Here is a 20,004-nt window from a genome sequence, read left to right as displayed (position 1 = left end):
TTGATTTAATAATCAACTATTTGTTTTTTTCTTTTTATACATTAGGCCAATAATTTTTATCATCTATATTTACCTTCTCACATACTTTTACTATTTGATTGTTATGCAGCTAATAATTATTTTTTATTTAGCAATGGGTCAACTACTCTATTTTGGTCTCTTTATCCATTGATAATTGATTTAATTCTTTTATTTAGTTAAACAATTTTATTCTTATTAAAACTAATTGATTTGATTTTATATTTATTTGAACAACATTATTCTTATTAAAACTTATCAATAAAACAGTTTTCCTTTGACCTAATCACTGCTTTTTTCCTTATATTGACAAAAAAAAAATACTTCATTTATAAACTGATATGAGATGAAATTTATATGCTCTTATAAGAATATATATATTCTATAATTAGCTAATTAACCTAAAAATCTTCAATATTGCTTGTATTGTGAATTGAAATTTTTTGTCTAGTGTTGGTGTATATATTTATATCTATATATATATTAAACTGATAAATAATTGACATATATTTATTAGTTTTAAATAATAGTGTAGTGTGTATATATATATATCAATTTTTTTTTTATTTCTTGTAATGTATACACCAGCTTTAGGTAAGAATTTCCTATCAATATTTATGGGGACAAGAGTTCAATTTCACTCATGAATCTGTATCCAAAATCAAATATATACTAAATTTAAATTTTTTCAGTAAATAATTCTCTAAACTTATGTCCAATAATTAAATACACCAATTTAAATTCTTTCAACAAATAGCTCCTTTAACTTGTGTTCAAACGTCAAATACAATCAATCTAATTTTTAAAAAATAAAAATGAAATAACATTAGATTTCTATGTATCAAAAAATTAATAAAATAAAATTATTTTTAATTTTTATAATTCAATTAAAATCTAAAAAATCTAATATTATTTCACTTCATAAAAAAAAATTAAATTAAATGTATTTGACACTTTGGACATAAGTTTAGAAGACTATTTACTAAAAAATTTCTAAAAAATCTAAATTGAATATATTTGACCATTGAATACAATTTTAAGAAATTATTTATTGAAAAAATTTAAATTGTATGTATTTAAATCCATGAGGTAAATTGAACTTTCTTCAATATTTATAGTGAGCAAAAAATGGGGATTTGATATTAAGGAAAACATGCTTTTGTAAAATGTGTCTAAGAATTCTATTTTATTTTTTTTAATTCTATTTAATACTCATCAGAAAACTATTAAAAAACTGTGTTTTAATTACCAGAAAGAAAATGTAATACATACGAGTTTATCTAAAAAAGATTGAAAAGAAAATTAAGTAATACGTTGCGACGTACTCTTTCAGTCGAGTAAAGTACTGTTTGTTTAGGCTCAAAACCGAAAATATGTTATAGAATTTGGCCGTTCTTTTGCACTTATCGAACAAATTAAATATGAACTAATAATAAAATTAGACATCTAATCGAGAGTTATATATATATATTATTGTCATATGCTTGCTAATTAACTAATCCTAGTCTGGAGATACACATAACAAACTATAATTATGTAGAAAATACAGTAACTAGTAACTATATATCAACCCCATTATTCTCAGGCTCAGCCGATCCTTTCCAGCTACTAGACACACTCCATTGATCAGAATTAGCGACAGAGGAAGAGAACCCATGTCCACACTTGGCCACAGTTCTCACATTCTCTATCAACTCCTCTGTTCTTGCTTCTTGCGCCAGTATCCCCGCCAACTGTTCAGGACTTATCACGAGCTTCACCTTCCAAACCCCACTACTGTTGTACCTAGGATACACCTCTGCCTCTGCCGATCGCTTCACTACTCTCTGATTATCAAACGACATGCGGTAAGGCACCTGTTTGGACGTCGAAGAAGAAGAAGAAGAATTTACAGCGATCATGTCATTGGAGTTTATGTTATTGTTACGTGTAGTGGTAGAGGAGTTTTTATTGGTTTTGAGAGGGAGGAGATAGTAAAGGTGGCCACCGTGGAGCTCTTCATTGTGGAGGAGAGGCGGAGAGAAAAGGTCGGGGCTTCGGTATAGGGCGTGGCCTGGAAACTCGTTGGTTATACACTCGGCGGTTATGGGTGCAAAGAGCTCCATGATGCCTCCGTTTGTGGTTACAACTTTTACCATTTCTTGAACTTCCATCACTCCAAATCCTTTAAACACGCAATTCCCCATAAAGTGATGGTGTGTGTATATATTATATATATCACAGCGTCCTTGCAGGCGGCGGCGGCGGTGGAGATATGTATGGATATGAAGATAGGGAAGAGTATGATGGGGTTATAACGAGGGCGACTAAGATTAGGCGTCGGTGGGCAATTTCTTGATGGTTTCTTTCTTCCTTGCTGCTCTTCTTTGATGGGACCGGTTATATTTAGCCGACACAAGAATCCTTTCCTTGGCTAACCAAAATCACAATATCCTGTGGTTTTATAGAGGGATGGCCCATATACGTTTCTTGATTCTTGAAGGTTAGACTGATTGATACCGTGCTTTTTCTCTCGGCTTGATTAACTATCCTTTGATTTAAGAAGCGGTGATAGAGAGAGAAAGACATTACTTGCAATCACAGAATCCAATGGTCAAAATTGTTCAATTCTTTGACTAACAAGTGAAATACGATCATTATGGTTATTTTTTAAGGTCCAAGACTCCATCAATGTGTCTGCCTTTTGGTGAGGTCATTCCCTTTTATCAAGTGGATCCCTTTTTTCTTAAAAGAAAAAAAAGGGAAAATAAAGCCATGAAAAGGACAGAGGGTTTGGAAATTTTTTGGGGCTAATGTCGTCCTAGGCATTTCTTTTGTAGAAATGCAAAGGGTGCTGCTGGTTTGTCTTTGAAGGCAGGAGAGGAAACGACACCGTTGGCATTATTAAAAAATAAAAGAGGATGGATGGGGTGAGAGCTGGGCATATGCAATTCTAATTAACTAATAGTATTATGATTGGATGAAATAATTAGAGCATGAAAGCGATAGCTGACTTGTTCTTCGTGACTTCCCTTTTTCCTTTTTTCACCAATTCGGTTTATACTGTTCTCTCGATTTTGTCCGCAGGAGAAAAGACCCAATTATTTGTTTTTCTTTTGTCCTTTTTCTTGGTTCGAATATATTATTAGACCAACTTGTTTGTTTTCTTAATTTGCAACACATTTTTATATGGTAACTTTATTTTATTTTTTTTTAGAAAATCAATAGTCATTGCACATCCTAATATATTATGGTAAGAAATTAAGATAACTATAAAATGCATCCATAAATTGATATCAGCATTGATTACATATACTATATAAGATGGGCATTTCTTTATGCAAATATTTTATTCATCTGAACAAGGAAATTAAACAAAAGGACTTGTAAATATCACACATCTATACACTGAACTTGTAATTTCAGTTTTATTTTTTTTTTTTCAATTAAAAGACTGCTAGATTAAATAAAAGGTTTAAGAAATTATAAAAAAGATGGAAATATCAAAATATGCCAATGATACTCAACTTTGGTTGCAATTTCTTGTTTGTCTGAAGCATGTCATCATCTTTTTCTTTTTTTAAATATCAAGGAGAGAAATATTCCAGAAAAAAGAATTAATAAGTTGTAGACTATGCAAAAAATCGACTGGAAGCTACCACTCGAGCTATAACTAAAATGTAGGATCCTTTTATCACTTTGACTGTAATAATATTTAGATTTTGATAAAATGGGCCAAAACTTCAGGAGAGTTGAAACTTACAAGTCTCTTATATATGTTTGGTGCCGACCAAGAAGGCTAGCTACATTATACATTATGGATACCATTTACTGCAAATGTGTTATATATTGACAGTTGTATCATATCTTTACCTCTTTCGGTGGCACCCAGTTATGTTTTGGAATTGCTGTATTGGTTGATGATGATGGACTGGAGTAAAGCATGTAGTGAGAGAGAGAGACCAGCAACCACATATGACAAGTGAGGAGTGGAGACATTTACCTAGAAGTTCACAAATCCTGTCATCAGCCCAATGTTTAACGGAAAGGCAATAACCTCAGCTCATCAACAACTGCAGTGATTTATCGTTTGAAAGTAAGAGTGGGAATTTTACTTAAACTTTGATTGCTCAGATGATTAATCATCATCATTTATCAGTTAATTACGTCCAACGGTACTAAAATATCATTTATCATTTAAGTGGCTGAAGACATTGTAATTATCGTTATCTAATTAAACTTGGCTTTGGCTTATGCTTTAATCCACATTTTTACTCGGGTTATGATCGGTATTTTTTGTGCTTATTCATTCTCTAATTCTTGATTTAAAATGTTCAGGTGTTTTTATTATGTTTCTATTTTTAGTTATATTTGCATTTTGGTAGCTTAGGATAAAATTTGGAAGCAAATAAGTGCTAAAATTAGCTTAGAAAGGATGACAATCTGTAAAGACAATAAATCATGTAGTTTTAAAGAAATACTGTGAATTGTAAAAGATGAATTTCAACATATATATATATATAGCTTATTGCAGAAAAAGTATTGCATCATTTGAATGTGAGGATCAAGATGAATAATGGAAATGCTAAAGCACAGGGATAATGACAAAAAGATGGCACTTTTTATGATTTAATCACTTTTTTTTTTTTTCCAGTAATTTTTACAGTTTAATTTACCAATTCAGAATATGGTATAACTGGTGTGACATGTCAATCAGAGTTTGGATTAATAGGCTCCGTATTAGGTGCTCTCCATTGGTCTCATTAATTTGTAAGAAAAATATTTTATGAAAAAGAAAAAACTTATTTTTCTATCTTTGGTTGTAATACTAAAATTTATTAGGAAGAGTTAAAGATGAAGATAAAAGTGGAGAGAAAGAGCTGTGTGCTTTTTAAAGAGTCAGAAGAAAAAAATGTCTTTTTTTTATTATTTTTAAAATGGAGAGTCATTTTTCTTTAAAGATATAAAAGATTTCTATTCACTAGAAAAATATTTTACTTTAATTTATTTTCATAAGCATTCCAAATAAAAGATAATTTGACAAATATTTTCCGTAAAATAGAAAGCTTACTGTATAATTACCCACAAACATATGTTCAAATACATACAAATATGTACGTACGAAAATCAACAAATAAGGAATCGATTCGACTCAGCGAGTTATATGAGATAATTGATTCAGTGAGCCATGACCTCCTCATAAGTTAGGTGATAGATGAATAATAGATTGTGATTGGCTTTGATCGAGATTCTGGAGAGGATTAGCAATGGCCAAGTTAGTGATGTTATAGGTTGTGTGGTAATACAACTAATGTGAAGGTTATGTATTTTTAGCAAATATCTCTCTTTTTTATCAATACATGATATTGTAGTTTTCTTTTCTTTTCTTTTCTTTTTTTTTTCTTTTTGACAAAAGTTATGATTCATTGCAATTGGAAAGGGTTACAAGTTCAACAGCTCATTCAACCATTTCAGTTGGCTGGTTGAATCACGGACAAAACCATTACAGATAAGGGCTTTTTTAGCAAACATATCTGCCACCCAATTGATAGTCCTAGAAACAAACTTAAAGGAACAGTGACTGAAAAATTCTTTGATAGAAACAATATCATCAATTACAGTTGCAACCTCTTGAGACACTGAGTAGCAGCCATTTACCATATCTACTATCATCTCAGCATCCCCTTCAAAAGACACGCTCCGCCATCCTTTTTCTTCCGCTAGCCTCGTCGCCCCCCTTAGTGCCAAGGCTTCTAAGAGGGCGACACTCACACAGCTTTGTAGTAATTCAGCTTTACAGCCCTGAAATCTCCTTAGATGATCCCGGAAGACTGCCCCTGCCGCGCCTTGCTTATCATGGTTGTGAAACGCCGCATCAAAATTACACTTGAGAGTCCCAATTGGAGGAGGACACCGTTCACTCGTGACGAGATGATTCGTTGCAGTGTTTCGGTCAGGTTGCGGCTTACACAAGCCAAATTCCTGGAAATAAGTGTTTGCTTTATCAAGGAACCTGGGATACAGACCAAGGTTGTTGCTCAAACAGTAGGGCATTTCGTGCCTTCCATAATGTCCCCACCATGAAAGCTACCGTTTGGTCTTTCTCAGCTGAGTCTTGGAGGTCATTGTTGAGCCTTATCCAAAGTTCAAGGATGCTTGTATCTGGCATTGCATCTGAGCGGAGCTGGACCCGAGACAGAAGCCAAACTTGTCGCGCAAAGTCACACCTAAAGAAGAGATGGACACTAGATTCCACAGCACACAACGTTTACATACCATGTCCATTTGAGGCATGCGATGAGCCAAAGCTTCACCTACCGAAAGTCCTCCCCAATATGTTAATCAATATGAAAAAAGTATATTAAATAGAAAACTAACAATACTTTATAAATACATAACTCTTACCAAACTTCTAAAAACTTCAAAAAATAAAATGACCAGAAAAGCAATTTGATGAAGACATGGAGTGAACATCGTGAAAAAGCAAGATGCCTATACAAGAAGATGCTCCTCGTAGGCTTCTAAACTAATATATTCTATGTAATAACACATAAAACATGAATGAGAGGAGAAATTTTAAACTGTAGCGATTTTAGTTTAAAAAAGAAGAAAAAAAACTCACTTGTAGACTTTTTTCCCTGAGCATAGGGTTTCTTTTCAAAGAGGTGGCTGTGAGTGACTTCTGTCACCGATAGCTAATGTCGCTCTCTTTTCAACTATTGTTGTCTCAATAAAAGTCCAAATGGTTGCTAATTTAGTTTTGCTTTTATGTTGCAGTTATTATCTTTAGTGGGCCGGTGTTTGGTCTGTTAGTACGGCGACGTCTGCTTTCCTCGCATGTCATGTCGTTGTCCTTTGAAATTTTGTCTACTTATTGAAATGGGTGAAAGAAAAAGAAGAGTTGCTGGTTAGATGAAGGAGCAAGTGAACCTTGTGCCATTGTCTTATGTTCTCCTATAGAGCCAGAAGTGTTATAGCTAGGTGGTTTTGTTGCTCCATCCCTGTTATTGTTGCGTCCTTTTGGTTAATGTGCTTATCAGAAGATATACTTGCTCTTTTGTGGATGTGGTGTGAACTCTAATCGTCAGATTATGTTTTGATACTTACATTGCCAATTCAGATGTTGAGGAATAAAGATCTGTTTGGGGAGGAGGAATTAAAGTAGGTACTATTTAGCTATTTTTCATTTGTTGCTAGGTCTACTGGGCTTCATACCCTTATTTCTAAAGTTTATTATATTTATAGCTTATTGAGCCTTCGGCCCTTTGTTCTTATATATTAGGCCGACTATTTTATATTATAGTTCATCCTGTACTGATAGTCTTAGCCACACCGACCGCCCCAACCAGTTTGATATGAGCATGCTCTAGTTCGAGAAGGTTTCAGCTATATTTCTTTTACTAAGAATAAGATAAATATATTTATATATAAAGAAAAAAAAAAACATGGAAGCCGCATGATTCTTGAGTTCTGGAGCAAAAGCCATTCCCATTAACCTGTTCACAAGCTTAATTTCAGATTGTATAGTTTAATTATATGATGAATAAAATACTATAAACGTTACCATCTAGAATGTAGGTTTTGCTTTCACGAGGACATCAGACTCATATATAAATCTGCATACCTTACATCATATGCATGAATTAATGATCACGAAGTGAACCAACCAAAACGCATGAACCATGTTTTAGTGCCATTTATTATTTCGAGGGAAGAATTAATTGACATATAACTGGAGATTTAGCTGCTAGCTACTAACTGAAAACCGAACATAGTTGACAAACTATAATTCTAATTGCTTGCCAGATTAATTAGTCAGAAACTAACATCTAGACCATAGATATACATATATAACTCTTGGCATTAATTAATATGAAGTATCCATGGGGCGCTGGCTGTGTAATAACTATTTAATATCACCTCAGACGTTTAGCTCTTTCCTCTGTTGTGCTCGAAATAGAAACCCCATTCCCCAAACTTCACATACATCAAGATTCAAGTTCAAAATTCTAGATCAAAGAACTGATCATGGGAAATTGTTTAGGTAGGAAGCAGGTGGTGCACCCGTTGGAACATAGCACGTCAGATTACAAGCTAAGAATCAAGGTGAGGATGAGTGCAAGGCAACTAAAAGAGTTTATGTCACGGGTGGATTTGAGAAAAGGGGACTCGGAGCTTGGCCGTGTTGTTCTCCAAGAATGCTTGGATGGTAGGTTGACTGCTAGAGTTGTTGGCCGTCAAGATTCGGTTTTGGCATCAGAATATGCAAATGGATTGGCCACCATCAAGGAAGAGTGAGTACCTGTAGATTTGTACTTTGTGAGTTATCAAGAATAAAAGCTGCTTACTTTTACATTAATCCCATATTGATGTTGGGTTCTTGCATGTATGTTTGGCAAGAGATGGATAATTTCGTTTCTGTCTAGATTTAAATCCTACTCTTAGAAGGTATTTAATTCTAGAATCACAACAACAAAAGCACATCTGTCCATTTCTGTTGTAGTAATCCAGTGGTTGTTCGAGTCACTTTTTTTCTTGTTAATCAGAGTGTTTCTATCCGAACCGGAGCGTTGTAAACCAACATATGCGAATCATAACCTCTAATCAGAAAACACTTTGGTGTCTAATCAGCATATCACTATACTAACACGATATTGTTTCGTAGGACCTTTTTAGATTACATCATTCCTGAACAGTAAAACATCTATGACCAATTTGAAGGATAGAACTGGAGCCACAATGGGCTTTGTGAAGTTCCATCTAGGGGTAGCCTCATTCGGCAGCATAATTAGGGAGTCAGGCATTAAAACGAGATTATGGGATATCTATTTCAGAGTTAGAAAGAAAATCTCTTCCTGTATTTCCTAACTATATGAAAAAGAAAAAAAAAAAAAAGAGCATGCCAAAGTAGGTTAAATTTTGTTCCAGAAAGTAGCCGAATGAGTAAGGAAGGCCTACAAGGGAATGTTTCCGAATCGTGACAACCACAACGAAGGGGAAGCCTGTGTTCCAGCATCAGGGCCCATAAGACCAAATTGTTAGGCGGTACATCCTATTACTTACTGACCCCAACTAGCTTCCTTCCTGTCCGTAGTTTAGGGCTTTTGCAACATCGAAAAAGGAGAGATGGTAGATTTAAACTAAAACTGACATAACGCTGTTTGCATTTTCTAATCACTTGCAGAGATAAATATCATAAGACATGTTTGTATTTTCTATATTTAGATTAAAATTAATTGATTTGAGATTTTATTTAAGAAAATAAGTGTAATTTTTATTAAATAATAAATTTTAACCATTGATTTTTGAGTCAATGTTCAATATTATATAATTATGACCTATTAAAATAACCTTACTGTATCTTTTTTACTTAGTAGAATTTTGGATTTGTGGATGTTAACTAATTTTTTTTTAAGAAAAAAGTGAAAAAATACATAAATAAAAAAAATAGAAGTTTCATGTATTATCTCATATGTGATTAACATAAAAGACTGTATTTTATACTTACATAGGACCGCAATAAAAGATAAAAATACTTTATTTTTAAAAGTAAAATCTAAATATGCTAACATATTCACATTTATGTATATATAGAAATATATATGTGTATTATTTTACCATCCCTATTCGAAACCTCTAATGGTGAAGGTGTAATAAATATATATATATATATACATGTTTTTACCTAAAAAGAAACATATATCTTTCACTATCCTGGTGTTGTTATCAAACCGAGTGAGATTCAACTTTTAGTATTAAAAGAAATACCCCTCAATTTTTTTATTTTTCCATCTAGAGATGTTTCTAAAGATATATAATACAAAGAAGCCCTTTATCCTTTTATAGAATTATCGCCAAAAGTTTATTAATTCCAGCGAATAATGATTAATTTAAAATTTTCAACTTTGCTTTTCCATCTTCGATACCCTCAAAGCGAGTAAGATAACTGCTGGACTTCATTGGTGACTACCTTATTGATTTTGAAATTACAATTAAGTATTATTGAGGCTACAAACAATTCAAGTTAACTTATTAGAATTCTTTTTTAATTTCGAACTTATTTAAATTTTAGGATACATATCCGTTATATGATTTTATTATTTTATGACTTTTAGTGTGTATACTTTTAGATAAAAAAAATATAAATATAAATTGTAAAAAAAATATATTTTATTAAAAAATTTAATTTATAAGGATTTAGACATTTAATTTATGAGCCTACATGTTAAAAACTTCTAATTTTATTATTTAATATAATGATATCGATTTGACGATTAAATATTTTTATTATCAAAATATAAGTAATATAATAATAATGTTTGAACAAAGTAAAAATGATTAAATTTTTAAGAATCAGAATTTTTTAACCAGGAGATATTTATTATACTTCAAACTATATATTTTCTTTACTTAAAAAAAATATATATTAAAAGTTATAATATAATAAAGCTATATTTTATTTGATTCTAAAGAAAGTTTGAATTTCATTTGTATTTAACTTATTTATCATCTTTAATGAGTTAAACTTAAATTCAACTGCTAATAATTAAAAAAGTTAAATCAAAATTCTTTAGTAATCACAAATAGAAATTGCTAATTTTAACTTCTCATGAAAACTCATACTAATGAGGTTTAAAACTCATTAATTTATTTTTATATTGAAGAAAATGAGACTGGTTGTCCTAAATATTAAATATAATTACTATTTATCTTTTATATTTTTTTTTCATATTATAATATTTTTTAAAAATAATTCTTTTACTATTTTATTTTATAATTTTATACTAAAAATCATGGCCGTCAAAATTTCAGTTAAATAATAGTTAATTATATTTAATTTTATATTATTTACTCATAATCTTTAGTATAATATACAAATTGCTCTTTATAGTTTATATATAATACTAAAATCTCCTTATCTTATTTTATGTAAAAATCAATTTCAATATATGTATAAAAAAAAAATTAACTAGTGTCTTTTTAGTTACTCTGAATTTTAACATAACTAATTATAGTAAAATTTAAATATCTTAAAAGCACTTATATTAATTAAAATATTAATAATTTATATAATTTAATTTTAACTTGTTAAAATAGAATAGATATTATTTCTTAAATAAAATAGGTATTATTTTTATTATTAATTTTATTACAATAGAATCGTAATTTTGATAAAAAATTTGAGGATCAAATTATATATTTTTATTAATTTAATATTTTAATTATTTTGACTTTAAAAATATAAAGAAATTTTAGTATAATAAATAAAATATAATTAAAATTTATATATTATATAAAAAATTTGAAAATAAATTATAAAAAATCAAAACTAATTAATGATTTTCTGATTAAAACTCTAATAGGAGTAGTTTTTAGTATTAAATTATAAAATTAAAAAATATATTTTTAAATATTAAAAAATAGTAAATAGTAATATAAAATAAATAGTAATTACTCATAAATATTATGACAGTAATGCAAAGAAAGGACAAGGAGAAAGGGATATTAATAGAATGGATAATGCAGCAGTTGAAAGTCCAAAAGGAAACATATCCATGGGCAGCTCAGGGTAAAACTCTCTGTCCATTGACTGATCACGTGGAGTGCAGCACGCCAAACCCAACAATGTCCAACACTTGGAGTACGTTATCCTTGCGTATGAACCGTTGGATGGTCTTAAAATGAAAGTAAAGAGGAAATAGAACGAATAATATTAATTAGTAAGAGTTTAAAAATTTGAGAAAAAGAAGAGAGAAATAATAATAATAATAATGGAAAGGACTGGCAAAAGCATGTGCTTTGGGTTCGGATGGGTGCATATGCCTGCCTGGATTTGCAGCCTTCATGTGGATAGTACGACAACTCTCTCTCTCCCTTATTTTTCTTCTGCTTTCTTTATTTCTCATCAGCTCGGCTTGCTTCTCTTCGACTCTAGCTACCTTCTTCTAACTTTTTTAACTATTCTTTTAAAAATTTAAAATCATAATTAAAATTTACATCAAATTTTAATATGTATTCAAAATTAAATAAGATTTACAACTATAAAAATATTAAAAATTTGAATACTGTTATAAAATAAAAATAAAAATACAGTGAGACAATATATAATATAATTATATATTTTAAAAATATTAATATATAGATGACTATCTTTTTAAAATTAAATTTAGAAGATTTGTTTATTTCTGTTTTAAATTGACCTAAATTGGGATCCATAAAAATTATTTCTATATAAGATATATATATATATAGTGTAACATTGTATTGACTATATAAATATAAAGTGGAGTAAATACACTTTGGATTAGGTAAAAGCTTTTCCTTTATTATAATGGAGTTGCTAATTGCAAAGCCAGGTTAATTATGAATCATGCATGCGGCTGGTATCATTCTTTTTACTCGTTAAACCATGTTTGGTTACATTTTTGCTTTTGACGGTCTAACGTACGTATAAATCAAATTCTTTTTCCAAATCAAATTCAAATCCCACACTGTAACCAAAGAACCAATCTAATTGTTCCAAAATCCCATTAACAGAAAAAGAAAAAAGAAATGTAAAGACCAAAAAAAAAAAAACAATATAAATAGCACACCATATATACTTTTGATGATCTTCAATGAGATTTTTGGAGAAATCCAATGGCAAATTCAAATGAAAGATATTTCTTTGACTGCTTTTTATTTGGTCAACCATATGATAATGGTCATACAAACCACTGCTATTAGAAAAGAAATTGTTCCCAAAAGTTAATCAAAGACCTCAGCTCTTCTCTGAATTTTCACCTAATAATTCCTTCTTTTTTTTTTTTGGACCCCAGATGAGTGATTCTCTCTGATATATCACTCTTCCTCATTATTACACCAATGCTCTATCCATTATTCACAAACCCAACTACTAATGGACTCCACCTAATTAAATGATTAAAGTGAGTAACAGATCATATATATAAATATATATATATATATATATATATACATATATTTCTTTAAGAGGAAAATGTTCATGGGTTCCATTTTTATAATTGAGATATGGGATTCCAGTTGCAAATGTATTTTAAATACCATATTAATTCCATCATATGATCTTTTGGTATATAACAACCAATCTATTAATCAATTGGATTATGTAGAAAAGCAAGCAATAATTAAATAAATATCAGAATATATCTACTTAGATTTCATTCACTTAATTAATAAGATAAAGAAAGACCCCTTTAAAAACGAATTAAAAAAGAGTTAGAAGAATGTCAAATTAAGTTTTCTTTTTTTTGAAAAAAAAGAAAAAAAAGAAAACCGTTGAACCAAACGCTGCTCAATGATGAGCTTGACAGGAAGAAATAAGTTGGGATCACGTAACAAATTATATGACCTAAAAGGATGAATGTTAAATGAAATTAAATTACAACTTAAACCTTAATGGGGAAAATGATTTGGACATAAAACAAAAGAGTTAGAGTATGTATTTGTAAGGGAATATGCTATGACTAATTATTGCTCATCAATTAAACTCTTCCACAGGACATTAATAGTTTAGCTACAGATTCTCAGTCTATAAATAAATATATTTATATACAACTGTCCTGTCTATTTCGGGTATAATTGTTTTTGCAATTCTTTATAGACATATACTATGCTTTTGTAACTTTTTCTTAATCTTCATATTAAAGTAGGATTAAGAAGTAAAAAAAAAAAAAGAAAAAAGGATAGGGCTATAAGATTATTCCCTCCCTATAAAGAAATTGAATAATTTATTTATTATGTCGTGTTTATTTAAAATTTATAAAAAAATTTATTTTATTTGACAAAAAAAATATAAAAGAGAGAAAGTAAAATAGAAATGATAAAGTTGAAAGAGATTTTTCAATATTATAAAATATATTGACTTATTAATATAGAATTCATTTTAGAAATTCTATTTATTTTTTTAGAACTTAATTTAACAATAACTAATTTTATACAAAATTTGATTACGTAGAGTACTAAATTAACTTTCACTCAATTCAAAAATATACAAACTTTAGATTTGTAAATAAATTATATAAATTTCCAAACACAATATTTTAGATTTTTCAGATTGAAATACCAGTATAGAAATTTTCTTTGGCAGATTTCATTATGAATATAAGTGTTTCCTCCTGGGCATAATCAAAAGCTCGCAGGCACTATTGGAAGGTAGATGGCTAAAGAAATGGGGCTGAATAAAGTTACAGTGGAATTGCACTCCAGATTTTATTTTCTGCGCAATTGGATAAGCCAGCTGGAGAAGAACATGAGGCTAGGGTTTGTTACTTTAATTCAATTGCTGCTTGATTCAAAGAAATTGAAAGTTTTTGGTTTGTCATATATACCCCTCTAAAAGTTATTAAGGTAGTAAATTGACTTACTATTGCTGCTTTCAATCATGAACGTGGTTTTCCATTAAGTGATATATGTCCTCTATGTAAAAATTAAGGGATATTGTCGGAAAATAATATAAATAATTATTGTATTTTATATTTAATTTTTCTAATTATAAAATCTTAGTTTGTTTTATTTTAATACTTGAATTAATATTTTCTTCTCTACTTTACTATTTATTCTTTTACAATTAATTCAAGTGACATAAATATTTTAAATTATTAAATTTATTTAACTAAAGATATTTTATTAATAAAATAAATATTATTTTTTTATCGATTACATATAATATACATAAATATTCAGTAATATTAATTATATCAAGAAGATAAAAGATATATTTTCATCACTTTTTAAATATATTTTTTAATTAAATTAATAAAAAATTTCTATTAAGTGTTTTTATCCTACTAATTATATAAATTAAAAAAATTTAAGTTTTTATCTTTTATTGAAAATAAAAATTTTAAAATATTATGTGATATCATTTATTATATCTTTTTTTTCTCAGTTCTTCCAACCAAACAGGGTGTGTCTAAGATTTTATATCCGGATCCACAATCACCGTCAATTCCTTTCCCAAAGATTCAAAAATAAAATTTTCTACTAATTTCCAATTCTTATAAAAACTGAAAGCTTAGTGCAACAAGCAGCCGCCATTAGAGCCGACAAAAAAGAAAAAGAAAAATAAACAATTATTTAATAAAAATATTAGGTTTGACCGATTTCTACGAGAGTCCAAGAAGACGAAGGCCGTTTGTGCGTGGTGGTAGCGACAGTCATGATTCTGTTTCCAGAGTCTTAATTAGATCTAATTTATTTACTAACTAATTACCCTTTTTCTCTGACCCGTCATAGACGCCGCTTACTACGCTTCCCCACTGCTTTTATTCTCCTCTAATTTTTATTTTTATTTTTTTTTCTTGATTGATTTTCAATTAAATTACTATATTTGTTGTTCTCGCTAGTAAATGATAACGACCTTCCTGTCAAAAGACGATTTTGTCCCCAGCACATCACAGCTGTAGCTTAGGCAATTAATGATGATGGTGGTGGCGGATTAGAGGGATCTTAAGGATCCGTGTTCTGTAGCAGGCAGCCGTACGTTTCCTTTTTTTTTTTAATTTTTTTTTTAGTTTAATAAAATTTGAACACCACAATATACAATGCAATATTGATTGGCAAAGGGATACATTACCAAAATTTGTACTCTTATGTCTCTTTCTAACTTCCCCTCGTGTGTGCTACCTAGCGTTTATTAATTCTTCTCCTTTTCACAATAAATAAAATAAATAGGAGTTATGGGGTTTTAATAAAAAATAAGACCCAATTTGGCTCTTGGCTTTTTTCATTCATTTTAATCCAAAACTTAGCAAATTTATTTATTTATTTATTTTGTCAAAACCCACAATCTCCACTTCAATTAAGAACAACTATTTTATTACAAAGATGAAGAAAAGATAAACATGGATAAAATTATGGAATTAGAGTTTCATCATAAAATGAAATATTTAATAATTTTTTTAACCATTTGTTATTATTAAATTATACGTAGCTAAAAAATGGGTGAATTTAGCGTTAGAAGGGCTCGGAAAACTTAAAGAGGACTGTACAGTATCGGCAAAGAATTCAGCGGCCAATGTGAACCGTATTCCTGTTAACAAAACAAAAACACCAAAATTTTCTTAATTACATAATTGTTTTAAACGAGTTATAGAAGGTCGTGCCAGAAAGTTTTGGCCCACCAAACAGAACCTCCATTACCTGTACTTTTTTCTTTTTCTAATATTATTATTATTATTTTTTTTTGGGTTAGGAGAGTAGCTGCAGCTTGCAGAAACAAAAATAGATAAGAGATAGGGGGAGAGAGAACGGAACTGTGAAAGAGAGAGAATGATAATATATTTGAAGACCCACAACTGCCATAAACAGAACATGCAATATTAAGAGAGAGGAGAAAAAATGGAAGGTTGAGTACAGCGAAGCAGAGATGTTTTTGTGTAGACCCACGTCCACCATCGTATTATATCAAACAAATCCAATCCTTAATCTTCTTCTTTAATTTCGATATGCTTAATGAAAATATACTGCTTGCGAGAAAAAGTGCTGATACAGCGAAAAAGGTTGGTTTTTTTTTTTTCGTAACCCCAAAAACTTAAAAAGAAAGGTCGTTTCTTTTTTTTTTTTTTTCTTTTCGTTTTGGGTTTCTTGATATTTCAATGGACAAGCTTGCCTTTATTACTGTTGTTGTGGGTGCCACTTTGCAGCTTTTCTTGTCTCTCTCCCTATTTTCTCCTCGTCTCCATCATCTCCTCCTTCTTCTTCTGCTTCTTCTTCTTCTTCTTCTTCATCTTTTATGATCCATCTCTCTTGTGCTACATGTATTTATGTACATATAAATAATATATATAGATTTCTCCTTTTGGGTCGGTTTCTTTTTGTTTTTCCGTTTCTTGTTCTTAATATATTCTACCTATTTATCTATATGCGCACGGCGCGCCCTTAACAGTAATGATTCTCTCGTTACGGGTATCGTTGTTGAGGAATCTGAGCAGCTCTGGGTGTGAAAAAAAGTGGCAGTTATAATAACATTACAAAACCATACAAGAACAACAACAATAAACACACACGAGTGTGCTACACCAAAAAAAAAAAAAATTGCTTATGTTCTGATTGATGTGATCATCAAAAACAAACGGCTCTTTCTGGCCTTTATTTACCTTCTTTCTTTTTTTTTTTTTTTCTTTTTCCCTTTTCTCTCTATATTTGTTCTCTTTTGGAGGGAGAGTGGATTGGTTTTTAATTCTTTTTGGTCTCGGTGGTTCTTTCTTTTGCATTCTTTTTTTTTTCTTTTGTTGTTTTTATTTGGGCTTTTTTTTTTGTATTGTTTCTTTTGGTGTTACCTATATATTGTAAACCAATATGTCTCAACAAAGGCAATTTCAGATGATGGGCGGCAGCAATCTTGGACAGTACAATGATACAACTTTTACAAAAATCTTTGTTGGGGGTTTGGCTTGGGAAACACAAAGAGATACTATGAGGCGTTATTTTGAGCAGTTTGGAGAGATCCTTGAGGCTGTTGTTATTACAGATAAGAACACTGGAAGATCCAAGGGCTATGGATTTGTAAGGCTTTTTTTCTTTTTTCTTAAATTTTCCTTTAACCTTGATGATCCCATTTTTTTCTTTCGCTTTTCTTTGGATTATTTGATTCTAAAAGGTGGGTCTCTGTTGATGTTCTATAATGCAGGTTACATTCAAGGACCCAGAGGCAGCCATCAGAGCTTGTCAAAACCCATCTCCAGTTATTGATGGAAGGAGGGCAAACTGCAATCTTGCATCACTTGGTGCGCACAAGACTCGTTCGCCAACTCCTCAACATGGTCCATATATCTCTCACACTGACTATCTTTTTATCTATTTTTATATTTCCTGCTACTTCTATGCAAAAGTTCATGATTCAATTGAACATTCACCCACATTGAACATTAATTTTGGTTAATAGATTCTGTCAAATTCCCAAAAGCCTTTCTCTTTTTATCATTTCATAAAAATGTAGAGATTTTCAATTTCTGAACCCACTTTCATATACTAAAATTTGCACAACTCCATCAAAGGAGAACAAATTCATAATCTTTTCTTTTTCTTTAAAAGAAAACAGACTGAAAAGTGGATCTAACCGAAGCATAATGAGACAGATATTCAATTAAAACTTGCAGGCGGAGGACGGTTTAGACCAGCTCCTGGAGTGGTGGCTCCACCTGCTTATCATGGTTCTTCATCTTCTTACGTTCATCAACCCACTGGGCAGTACACATTTCCTTATTCAGCTTATGGGTACAGATAATAAGAATAAAATGCACCCTCTTTATTCTTTCCTTCCTTTTCTTCCCCACTTTTATCAATATGCATTCAATTCTTTATTGATTCTTCTACCTTTCTTTTGGGGTCAGGTACTCTGGATATTCACAAGACACCATTTACCCTTTGGTCAGTACAGACATGATATGTATTGCATATTCTGCTATGTCTAATACCAAATTTTATCTGCATCTCTTGACGATATATTCAATGGCATTGTTTACAGAATTATTATGGGGTATATGGAGGTCAGCAATTTTCACCTTATTACTCTGCTGGAGCATCAGGAACACCAGGAATGTTTCATAACTACTATCCATTTTATACACAGTATGCACAGAGTAGTCAGGCTCATGGTTATGGAGTTCAGTATCCCCAAATGGTACAGTACCCATGTTTACCTCAGAATTATGGCTCTACAGGAATTTTACAACTTCCTTCTTCAATGGCAATGACAACTACTACCACGGGTAATTGCTTTTAGTCAATTCTCCAAATTCATTCATGTCGACAATATTATACATCCCCTTCTCTTTTATGCTACTTGAAAAACGTCAACTGCAACAGGTGCAACAACAATGACTGCAAGTCCAATAACTACAACAGCAGCAACAACGACCACGGTAACAACAGGGGTGGTAGGAGCAGCACCAGTTGCTTTGCAAGCCTCTGGAACAGCTCCTGAACAGAATTCATCTACCTGAACACTCATCGTCTTCTTACAAGACTAACAACATCAACAAATGGCTAAAAGGGTCGAGAGCAAAATGGAAGAAATTAGTTAGGAAAAATTCTAAGTCACTGATTCAACAGAAGAAGTTGCCTGATCAGATAGCGTAGCATGACAGACAGTGGGAATCCAAGGAATCAGCATCTAAAATTATTCATTCATGGAGAACAGGCATTTGAGACGCAGAGCTCACTCCACTTAACCATCTTCAATTAATTTCTCCATTCAAGCTCCCAGACATTATCAACTTCATCAATCATTATACATGCTTTGGTTAATTAGGAGATTAGGGAGTCAGTCTTAAGTGGTAGTTAGGATTAGGAGAAGAAATCATATTCATTTTATGTATTATTTATTAGCATAAGGTGGAAACCAATATTGGCTTTGGATTCTACCTCAAATACTAAATACCAGATGAGTATGTCTCGGTCGCAGAGAGCATCCGATGACATAATGGTGTCTATATTTGAAGTAATTGGGTTAGAAGATTGATTTTATGTCTTTCAACCCATAATTGGTCAACAAGGAGAAACAAAAAAAAAAAAAAAAGTTGAGCTTGGATACCTCAGCTATTAACTTGTAATTTTATTTATTTTATTTTTTTGTTTTGTTCTCATTCATGATTGATAATTTTTATGATAGGATTAGAAGCTTAATTGGAGAAAAAAAAGGAACAATTCATCTCTTTTTCACCCTTTCAAGTATCATCTTTCGCTTTCAGTTATCCATTTCTTTCTTATTCAAATCCTTCTTTTGCATGATCACATCTTTTGTTGTCTGTAATATATTTATAGTTTGGAATCCAAGGAGGGGACTAACAAAAAGAGGAGTCAAATGGAGAGGGGGTGCTGTGTTGGGGGTACTTTTTTCTGTTTCAAAGTTGGGCATGCGGGTATGCATGTGATAGGTGGAATTCCATGTCAAGCGGTGGGGAGAGAAGTTTCTTCTGTAAAACAAATCATGACGAGATGAATCCAACAACATCATTAAGACCGATGCTCCAACTTTGTGAAATC

The 20,004-nt window shown here is 30.9% G+C and overlaps 3 protein-coding genes across 4 annotated transcripts; 1 reads left to right on the top strand and 2 right to left on the bottom strand.

The window, feature by feature from the left end:
- Window positions 1–1,456: 1,456 nt before the first annotated feature.
- LOC8265172 lies at window positions 1,457–2,527 on the bottom strand. The gene has a single exon (XM_002515020.4). The coding sequence runs from the start codon at window positions 2,202–2,204 to the stop codon at window positions 1,578–1,580; it is 627 nt and encodes a 208-aa protein (XP_002515066.1). The 5' UTR covers window positions 2,205–2,527; the 3' UTR covers window positions 1,457–1,577.
- A 2,634-nt stretch (window positions 2,528–5,161) lies between these two features.
- LOC8285489 lies at window positions 5,162–6,705 on the bottom strand. 2 transcript variants are annotated; one of them, XM_048371301.1, is made up of 2 exons: window positions 6,620–6,705; window positions 5,162–6,311 (listed from the first exon to the last, which is right to left on the bottom strand). In XM_048371301.1, the coding sequence occupies exon 2, from the start codon at window positions 6,049–6,051 to the stop codon at window positions 5,440–5,442; it is 612 nt and encodes a 203-aa protein (XP_048227258.1). In that variant the 5' UTR covers window positions 6,052–6,311; window positions 6,620–6,705; the 3' UTR covers window positions 5,162–5,439. The 2 variants fall into 2 exon arrangements, with proteins under 2 accessions (XP_048227258.1, XP_015572311.2); XM_015716825.3 differs by lacking the exon at window positions 6,620–6,705 and adding an exon at window positions 6,403–6,607.
- A 9,333-nt stretch (window positions 6,706–16,038) lies between these two features.
- Window positions 16,039–19,695, top strand: LOC8285487 (RNA-binding protein 38). Its single transcript, XM_002515023.4, has 7 exons — window positions 16,039–16,517; window positions 17,341–17,523; window positions 17,648–17,780; window positions 18,117–18,234; window positions 18,351–18,387; window positions 18,485–18,728; window positions 18,826–19,695. Exons 1-7 carry the CDS (start codon window positions 16,464–16,466, stop codon window positions 18,960–18,962), a joined length of 906 nt encoding a protein of 301 aa, XP_002515069.3. The 5' UTR covers window positions 16,039–16,463; the 3' UTR covers window positions 18,963–19,695.
- Window positions 19,696–20,004: the final 309 nt, after the last annotated feature.

Source organism: Ricinus communis, chromosome 1 (genome assembly GCF_019578655.1).
Source record: "Ricinus communis isolate WT05 ecotype wild-type chromosome 1, ASM1957865v1, whole genome shotgun sequence".
NCBI lineage: Eukaryota > Viridiplantae > Streptophyta > Magnoliopsida > Malpighiales > Euphorbiaceae > Ricinus > Ricinus communis.
This window is presented reverse-complemented; position numbering and strand designations above follow the sequence as displayed.

What these genes read in the sequence shown, in the direction of transcription:
- LOC8265172 (XM_002515020.4), bottom strand. Translation starts at nt 2,204, where the DNA reads ATGGGGAATTGCGTGTTTAAAGGATTTGGAGTGATGGAAGTTCAAGAA.
- LOC8285489 (XM_048371301.1), bottom strand. Translation starts at nt 6,051, where the DNA reads ATGCCCTACTGTTTGAGCAACAACCTTGGTCTGTATCCCAGGTTCCTT.
- LOC8285487 (XM_002515023.4), top strand. Translation starts at nt 16,464, where the DNA reads ATGCTTAATGAAAATATACTGCTTGCGAGAAAAAGTGCTGATACAGCG. An exon ending in GTGCTGATACAGCGAAAAAG is followed by an intron (nt 16,518 to 17,340) that starts GTTGGTTTTTTT and finishes AGGCAATTTCAG; the next exon opens with ATGATGGGCGGCAGCAATCT. An exon ending in AAGACACCATTTACCCTTTG is followed by an intron (nt 18,388 to 18,484) that starts GTCAGTACAGAC and finishes CATTGTTTACAG; the next exon opens with AATTATTATGGGGTATATGG.